Consider the following 10,000-nt stretch of genomic DNA (forward strand, 5'->3'; position numbering starts at 1 on the left):
ATCTAAACTAGTTAACATCTAAACTAGTTAACATCTAAACTAGTTAACATCTAAACCAGTAAACATCTAAACTAGTAAACATCTAAACTAGTTAACATCTAAACTAGTAAACATCTAAACTAGTTAACATCTAAACTAGTAAACATCTAAACTAGTAAACATCTAAGCTAGTTAGCATCTGAACTATGTTCCCATTGGTGATGTGCTGATCCCAGACCTGCGTGCGGTGGGTCTGAAGAAGGGGATGTTCTTCAACCCTGACCCCTACCTGAAGATGTCCATCCAGCCCGGGCGGCGGGGGCGAACCCCCTACAGCCACCACGGCCAGGAGAGACGCACCTCCATCACCCCCAACACCACCAGCCCTGCATGGGGGGGGGAGGTACACACACACACACACACACACACACACTCACACCTCCATCACCCCCAACACCACCAGCCCTGTGTGGGGGGGAGAGGTACACACACACACACACACACACACACACACACACACAGTAACGTGTCTCTCTGTAGAAGTTCACGTTCGTGGCTCTGACGTCAGACGTGCTGGAGGTGGAGGTGAAGGACAAGTTCGCTAAGAGCCGACCAATCATCAAACGCTTCCTGGGTCAGCTGACCCTCCCCGTGCAGAGGCTGCTAGAGAGGCCCGCAGAGTGAGTACACACACACACACACACACACACACACACACACACACCTGGACAGGTGAGACACACACACACACACACACACATACACATACACACACACAACTGGACAGGTGAGACACACACACACACACTCACTCAGTACACACACACACATACAGTACACACACACGTACACACTTACACACACACACACAGTACACCCACACACACACACACACATCCACAGTGCTATGAGCCATGTGATTGGTTGTCGTCCTCAGGGACCAGCCCATCAGCTACCCCCTGTGTCGCCTTCTCCCTGCGGACCACGTCAGCGGTCAGCTGCAGCTCAGAGTCGACATCACCTCTGGACACGATGGTGAGGGGGGGGGGGGAGGACATCACCTCTGGACACGATGGTGAGGGGGGGGAGGGGGGAGGGAGAGGGAGACATCACCTCTGGACACGATGGTGAGGGGGGGGGTGGAGGGAGGGGGACATCACCTCTGGACACGATGGTGAGGGGAGGGAGGGGGGAGGGGAGGGAGAGGGAGACATCACCTCTGGACACGATGGTGAGGGGAGGGAGGGGGGAGGGAGAGGGAGACATCACCTCTGGACACGATGGTGAGGGGAGGGAGGGGGGAGGGAGAGGGAGACATCACCTCTGGACACGATGGTGAGGGGAGGGAGGAGGGAGGGAGGGGGACATCACCTCTGGACACGATGGTGAGGGGAGGGAGGAGGGAGGGAGGGGGACATCACCTCTGGACACGATGGTGAGGGGAGGGAGGAGGGAGGGAGAGGGAGACATCACCTCTGGACACGATGGTGAGGGGGGGGGGAGGGCATGCTAGGTTTGTAAAAAAATAAAATAATCTGCATACTTATGAAACTAATGAAAGTTGATTCAGTTACCTAGAGGAAGCATATACTGTATACAGTATATACTAGGGGTGCAACGGTTCTCGGTTTTTTTACGGACGGTACGGTTTGCGTTCCACGGCTCAATTCACTAGTGAACCGTGGCGGTTTTCGGTTTATGCTGCGATTTGGCTGCGTTCGTAAATTAGCTCTGAGAGCGCCGCAACAGTTTGAGGAAGCCCCGGATTCCTACAAGTCTGCGGTGTGGGGTCATTTCGCTTTTCCCGTTGAATACGACAATAAGGGGGGGAAAACAGTGGACAGAAATATTACTGTCTGCAAGCTCTGCTTAAAGCGTGTGCCATATGCAAATGGTTGCACCTCTAACATGAACCAGCCATATTCGCCGCTACCACTCAACGATAACACTGACTGGGAGCAGGAAAGCCAGTCAGGTAGCGTCAGTGAGCAGACAGCAGTCTCTCTCTGATGCGTTCGGACAGACGTACACTACCACTTCAGAGAAACACAAAAAAACAACCAATGCAGTGGGGATGTTCATTGCAAAGGATTTGCAGCCCTTTTCGGTGGTTGGAGATTTGGGTTTTCGAAATCTGATAAAAAAAACTCTCGAGCCCGTTACAGTGTCCCCTCCCGTACATCATTCAGCACCAAAATAATCCCCGGTATTTACCAAACAACGCGCAGAGGCATTGAAGACGATTTGGCAAAAACACAGAGCTTTGCACTGACTACGGAGGGTTGGACCTCCCGGGCAACGGAGAGTTACCTCACTGTCACGGTCCACTACATGTCACCGGATTGGGAGATGAAGAGCGCAGTACTGCAAACTCGTCCACTATACGAAAGCCATACCAGCGCGCACCTGGCAGAGGAACTAACAAATGCAGTGACTGAGTGGAAGTTGGAGAGGCCAAACATAACAATTCCCGTAACAACAGACAACGCAGCAAATATCGTAAATGCGATCCATGAAGCTGGTGGACTGGGGCCACAGATCGGCTGCTTTGCGCACGTCGTAAATCTCGCCGCCAAGAAGGCGGTGGCAATAACCCCGGTGTCCCGCCTCCTGGGTAAGATCAGACATGCAGTCACTTTCTTCCACAAAAGCACCACAGCCCACCATATTCTGACAATTAAACAAGATATGTTAGACTTACCAAAACACAAATTAATCCACGATGTCGCAACTCGTTGGAATACAACACATGACATGTTGGAACGCTATGTGGAAAGTGTTACTTTTGTAGTGTGAATTTGTTTTCCTCCTGTTTGTATACGGGCTACCAGCTGTCAAGGCTAAAGTGCACTTTTACTTTCGAAAGTGTTTATTTATTTTTGGACATTTGAAAGTGTTTTTTGTTTATATACAATGATATATACATTATATACATAACATATACATGTGTATGTTAAAGTTCCATATTATGTATAAGCAAAATAAAGTAAAGTAACAGTTTGTAAATAAATAGTAGCATTTGTTTCTGAACCGAACCGTACCGAAAACCGTGACCCAAAATACCGAACCGTACCGAACCGTGGGCCAACTGAACCGTTGCACCCCTAGTATATACATAGTGGAAAGGTAGCGGCCCCAACACACAGCCTTGTGGAACACCATCATTGACATTGACAGTGTTCAGATGAGTCACCACTCCCTCTCTCCCTCCCTCCCTCCCTCCTCCCCCCTCCCTCCCTCCCTCCCTTCTCCCTCCCCTCCCTCCCTCCCTCCCTCCTCCCCCCTCCCTCTCTCCCTCCTTCCCCTCCTCTCTCCCTCCTCCCCTCCTCCCTCCCTCTCTTCCTCCCTCCCTCACTCCCTCACCCCCTCCCTCCTCCCTCACCCCTCCCTCACCCCCTCCCTCCCTCCCTCATTCCCCTCCCTCACCTCCTCCCTCCCCCCCTCCCTCCCTCCTTCCCCTCCTCCTCCCTTCCCTCCCTCCCTCCCTCCTTCCCTCCTCCTCCCTCCCTCCCTCCCTCCCTCCATCAGAAGCCTCCCCAGACACCCTAGGTTCCATCCTGGGTTCGTCGGTGAACGGAGACCCCGGCAGCCCCTCAGACGACGACTACGACGGGCCCCCCCCCCACCACCACCCCCCCTCCTCCTCCTCCTCCCGCTCCGCCCGAGGCCCCTCCCCCACCGGCTCCGAGGGTCCCTTCCCGGGGGAGGGGCTTAGGAACGGCGGGGGGGCGGAGGACATCTGGAGGGAGGGGGGAGGGGCGGAGGGCGGGGGGGCGGAGGAGGAGGAGGAGGGAGGAGGGGCCCCGCCCGGCCACACCCACCGGCAGGTGTCGTTGAACGACTACCTGGACGCCCTGGAGGGGGGAGTGGGGTCCCACGGGGGGGCGGGGGGCCGGGGGGGCTCGCCCTCCCCTAAGCTCCGCTCCTCCTTCCCCACGGACACGCGGCTCAGCTCCATGCTGCACATCGACTCTGACGAGGACGAGGAGGCGGGGCGGGAGGAGGACGGGCCAAACGCCGACCAACCGCCGCCGGGCAGGAACACTGCGCTGGCCAATGGGGTCCAGACACCCAAGGAGACGCCAGACGCCCTCTCTGAGGCTGGGGTTGGGGCTGGGGTTGGGGCGGGGGCAATGGAAGGGCTTAGGACTGGGGCTGGGGCTGGGGCATTGGAAGCTGGGGCATTGGAAGCTGGGTCATTGGAAGGGCCTAGGACTGGGGCTGTGGTTGGGGCTGGGGCGGGGTTAATGGAAGGCCTTAGGGCTAGGACTGGGGTTGGGGCTGGGGTATTGGAAGCTGGGGTTAGGGCAGGGACAGAGGCTGGGGCTGGGACTGGGCCTGGGGCATTGGGAGGGCCTAGGGCTGGATCAGGGACTGGGGCTGTGATTGGATCAGGGTCTGGGGCATTAGGAGGGCCTAGGGTTGGGGTTGGGGCAGAGGCTGGAGTTAGGTCTGTGTCTGGATCAGCGTGTGAGGTTCCTCTAGCCACAGATGTCTGTGAGGCAGCAGCAGCAGCTGTGGTGATGCAGGCTGAGGGAGAGTCCACCCCAGAGACCACCCCACCTCCTCAGGTACGTGGTACAGCCCACACTCTCTCTCTCTCTCTCTCTCTCTCTCTGTCTCTGTCTCTCTGTCTGTCTCTCTCTCTGTCTCTCTGTCTGTCTCTCTCTCTGTCTCTCTGTCTGTCTCTCTCTCTGTCTCTCTCTCTCTCTCTGTTTCTCTCTTTCTCTCTCTCTCTCATACCTGGGCGTCGACTGGCTTCACACCTCCTGATCTTTTGAAAGGATGATTTTGACAACAACATTATGACCTTTGGGGAGTCTGTCTAACCCGTTTTTCAAAGGGAGGGAGGGAGGGAGGGAGAGAGAGAGAGAGAGAGAGAGAGAGAGAAGAGGTGTGAGAGAGACAGAGAGAGAGAGACAGAGAGACAGAGGTAATCAGGCATTAATAACGTGTTCTATTCTGTATATATATTCTGTATATATCTGTTCTGCAGGAAGCAGAGAAGAAACAGGAAGTGGCTCCCAAGGCGGAAGAGGAAGGGGCGGAGTCATCCAGCAGTAACGTAGAGGAGGATCAAGGGGGCGGGGCCACGGGCACTGACCTAACAGGGGCGGCGTCCAATCAGGAAGAGGAGCGAGGAGAGATCTGGCAGAGGAGGCGGAGCCTGCAGGCCTCGGGGGGCGTGTCTCAGGAGGAGGGGGCGGAGTCATCGGAGGCGGGCGGGTCCATGGATTCACCTCAGAGCATCGTTGAGGTGGACAGAGAGACGGGTGAGAGAGAGACAGAGAGAGAGAGAGACACAGAGAGAGACAGAGAGAGACACAGAGAGAGACACAGAGAGAGAGAGAGACATAAGAGGTAAACCAACATTATTAAACCAACATTAGAGGATTGTGAAAAAAAGGAAATTAGAGTAGAGACACTCTGAGATTAGAGATTAAAGACACACTGAGATTAGAGATTAAAGACACACTGAGATTAGAGATTAAAGACACACTGAGATTAGAGATTAAAGACACACTGAGATTAGAGATTAAAGACACACTGAGATTAGAGATTAAAGTAGAGACACACTGAGATTACAGATTAGAGTAGAAGGATTAGCAGGGCTATATGACTGTATGCCGCCACAGCCTAGGTAATTGATGGGAAACGTGTGTGTGTGTATGTGTGTGTGTGTGTGTGTGTGTGTCAGACTGGGAGGCTTGTATAGACAGCCACGGCAGGGTGTTCACAGTGTGTGTGTGTGTGTGTGTGTGTGGGAGTGGGAGTGGGAGTATGAGTGGGAGTATGAGTGAGAGTGTGTGTGTGTGGGTGAGTCTGTGTGTGTGTGTGTGTGTGTGTGTGTGTGTGTGTGTGTGTGTGTAGGCTGGGAGGCCCGTATTGACAGCCATGGCAGGGTGTTAACCCTGTGTGTGTGTGTGTGTGTGTGTGTGTGTGTGTGTGTGTGTGTGTGTGTTTGTGTGTGTGTGTAGGCTGGGAGGCCCGTATAGACAGCCATGGCAGGGTGTTAACCCTGTGTGTGTGTGTGTGTGTGTGTGTGTGTGTGTGTGTGTGTGTGTGTGTGTGTGTGTGTGTGTGTGTGTGTAGGCTGGGAGGCCCGTATAGACAGCCATGGCAGGGTGTTAACCCTGTGTGTGTGTGTGTGTGTGTGTGTGTGTGTGTGTGTGTGTGTGTGTGTGTGTGTGTGTGTGTGTGTGTAGGCTGGGAGGCCCGTATTGACAGCCATGGCAGGGTGTTAACCCTGTGTGTGTGTGTGTGTGTGTGTGTGTGTGTGTGTGTGTGTGTGTGTGTGTGTAGGCTGGGAGGCCCGTATAGACAGCCATGGCAGGGTGTTAACCCTGTGTGTGTGTGTGTGTGTGTGTGTGTGTGTGTGTGTAGGCTGGGAGGCCCGTATTGACAGCCATGGCAGGGTGTTAACCCTGTGTGTGTGTGTGTGTGTAGGCTGGGAGGCCCGTATAGACAGCCATGGCAGGGTGTTCTACGTGGACCATGTGAACAGGACCACCACCTGGCAGCGGCCCACCGCCCCCCCCCGCCCCCCCCTCCCCCGCTCAGGATCCACACAGCAGATGGAGCAGCTCAACCGCAGGTAGGACACACACACACACACACAGGTCAGATACACACAGACACACACACACACACACACACACAGGTCAGACACACACACACACACACACACACGCACACACACACACACACAGGTCAGATACACACAGACACACACACACACACACACAGGTCAGACACACACACACACACACACACACACACACACACACACAGGTCAGACACACACACACACACACACACACAGGTCAGACACACACACACACACACACGCACACACACGCACACACACACACACACACACACACACACACACACAGGTCAGACACACACACACACACACAGGTCAGACACACACACACACACACACACACACACAGGTCAGATACACACACACACACACACACACAGGTCAGACACACACACGCACACACACACACACAGGTCAGACACACACACACACACACAGGTCAGACACACACACACACACGCACACACACACACACACACACACACACACACACACACACACACACACACAGGTCAGACACACACACACACACAGGTCAGACACACACACACACACACACACACACACAGGTCAGATACACACACACACACACACAGGTCAGACACACACACGCACACACACACACACACACACACACACACACACAGGTCAGACACACACACACACACACACACACACAGACAGGCAGACATGTTTTTGTTTTCCTTTTTATTTATCTATCTACATTTACATTTTTACATACATCTATTTCTGGTATTATTATTATTATTAATAATATCATTATTATCATTATTATTGTTGTTGTTATTGTTATTATCAATAATAATATCATTCTTATTAATATAATTATTGTTATTACTATTATAAGCCTATCATAAACAGATTTATTATTATTATTATAAGCCAATTATAAACAGCTTTATTATTGTTTACGCAGGCGTATCCCTGTTGATTTACTGTTCCCGTGCTGCTCTGCTGCTAGCTATGTCTATACTGTGTATTTCTATGTATTTTGAATTTTGTAACTGTTTTTAAATTTGTTGTACGGCGACCTTGAGTGCCATGAAAGGCGCCTTATAAAATAAATGTATTATTATTATTATTGTTATTATTATTATTATATGCCTATTATAAACAGCTTTATTATTGTTATTATTATTATTATTATTATTATTATTATAAGCCAATTATAAACAGCTTTATTCTTCTTCTTCTTCTTATTATTATTATTATTATTATTATTATTATAGGCCTATTATAAACAGCTTCATTATTATTATTATGATTATTATGATTATTATTATTATTAGCCAATCATAAACAGCTTTATTGACGGTGGCGTCATGGCTCCGCCCCCGCAGGTACCAGAGCATCCGCAGGACGATGACCAATGAGAGGCCAGAGGAGCCAGCGGAGCCCCTCCCCCCTGAGGACCCAGACCTGACGCACCAGGCCATCCCAGGTACCCCGGTGCATTCTGGTCTTTCTGGAAAAACGTCTACAATTATTAAAAGAATCAATCAGTCAAGAAGAGCTTGAGTTCCTCACGGTGCACCTGAGGTTGGCTGCTGCCTCAGCTGTCAGACCTGTCTGCTAACTGCCACACTTTCATGAATGTGCAATAACACTATGTGCAATATGACAACCCTTGTGTACATAAGGTTCAGATATTGGAAAAGTTAGGATATTTATAGCATAGCATAGAGTACAGCACAGTGTTTTATTGTATAGTATAGTAGTATAGTATAGTAGATAGTGTACATAGCCTTTATTTATGTAAACCAGCTCTTTTCCCTCTTTTATTTTACCCTTGGCCCTCTTGTTTTTAGTATTTTTTCCAAGCACCAGGGGAGCCCCCCCTCCTAAATGTCGTTGTATGGTACCTGTACTGTATTAATGACAATAAAGACCATTCATTCATTGACAGCTCCCAGGCCGGTCTTCTCTAACAAATCTTTATTACAGAAACAGTAAGTGACATTTTCCGAGAGCGAAATCTGTTAAAAATGGCGGTTAGCGATGAAGTCTATGAACATGATGACGATTTCCATGATGACGATTTCCATTGACCAATCAACGGTCTGCAGCGTCACACGTCACACACACAGCCTGGCAAAAAAATACCGAAAGTACCCCTCTCGAACTGGAACTAAAAATGGCACGGGTACTATGGCCCGGTACGGCTCGGTTGGCAGTGGAGAAAGGTAAACCAACCGGGCCTGCCTGGGTCGGGTCGGGTCGGCCCGGTAGTGGAACAGCGCCATAAGAAGGCCTCACACAGGCTCCTCAGAGCCAGGTGACATCCACGAGCTAGTCCGACAAACCGGACATTTCCGAGATTCCTAATCCCTCCAGCATTCCTGCAGATCACATTTCAGGACCCTCCTTTCATGACTTCTCCTACATATGTGCGTTCTACCACCCAGTATCCTTACACTTTCAACGTCACTTCAGGATAAGCTAGTATAAAACTATTTAGCTGTTTTTCTGTGTAGGAAGGAGGCTAATTTACAAGAGGCGCCAACTAGTGGTCGTTGAGTTTAAGTAGCAGCTTAGCATTCGACCCCCGAGGCGGCTCTTTTAGTAGGTAAACAAGGCACGGCTGTTCTAGTGTTAAAGTGTTGTTGTTGTTGTTGTTGTGGTTCCAGAGTACCGGCGTGAGGGTGTGGGCGTGGCCAGCTCCAGGCCCCGCCTCTCCGTCCTGCTGCAGTCGCCCTGCGCCAAGTTTCTCACCAGCCCAGACTTCTTCACCCTGCTGCACGCCAACCCTGTGAGTCTGACCCCTAACCCTGACCCTAACCCTAACCCTAACCCTAACCCTGACCCTGACCCCTAACCCTGACCCCTAACCCTGACCCCTAACCCTGACCCTGACCCCTAACCCTGACCCCTAACCCTGACCCCTAACCCTGACCCTGACCCCTAACCCTGACCCTGACCCTGACCCCTAACCCTGACCCCTAACCCTGACCCTGACCCCTAACCCTGACCCTGACCCCTGACCCCTAACCCTGACCCCTAACCCTGACCCTGACCCTGACCCTGACCCCTAACCCTGACCCTGACCCCTAACCCTGACCCCTAACCCTAACCCTGACCCTGATCCTAACCCTGACCCCTAACCCTGACCCCTAACCCTGACCCTGACCCCTAACCCCTGCCCCCCCCCTCCAAACAGGGTTAGGGGTGTCCTGTGTCTGAAGCACATGGTCAGCAAGGTGACCTCTGACCCCTAACCCTGACCTCTGACCCTGACCTCTGACCCCTAGGCAGCCCACACCATGTTCACCAGTAACACGTGTCTGAAGCACATGGTCAGCAAGGTGCGTCGGGACGCCCAGAGCTTCGAGCGCTACCAGCACAACCGCGACCTGGTGGTGTTCCTCAACGCCTTCTCTAACAGCCGCCTGGAGC

At 52.0% G+C, this 10,000-nt stretch overlaps 1 protein-coding gene across 1 annotated transcript in view; it reads left to right on the forward strand.

The window, feature by feature from the left end:
• Positions 1–10,000, forward strand: part of hecw2b (HECT, C2 and WW domain containing E3 ubiquitin protein ligase 2b) — a gene marked incomplete at both ends in the record, with an annotated part of 39,876 nt that overhangs the window by 9,635 nt on the left and 20,241 nt on the right. The window contains 9 exon segments of the mRNA XM_080539846.1: positions 216–382; positions 520–659; positions 917–1,014; positions 3,511–4,085; positions 4,976–5,252; positions 6,427–6,574; positions 7,948–8,048; positions 9,235–9,356; positions 9,856–10,000. The exon segment at positions 9,856–10,000 is cut by the window's right edge and continues 41 nt beyond it. Of these exon segments, the coding sequence (XP_080395972.1) occupies positions 216–382; positions 520–659; positions 917–1,014; positions 3,511–4,085; positions 4,976–5,252; positions 6,427–6,574; positions 7,948–8,048; positions 9,235–9,356; positions 9,856–10,000 (1,773 nt within the window).

The sequence above is a fragment of the Nansenia antarctica genome (genome assembly GCF_963989245.1).
Source record: "Nansenia antarctica genome assembly, chromosome: 9".
NCBI lineage: Eukaryota > Metazoa > Chordata > Actinopteri > Argentiniformes > Microstomatidae > Nansenia > Nansenia antarctica.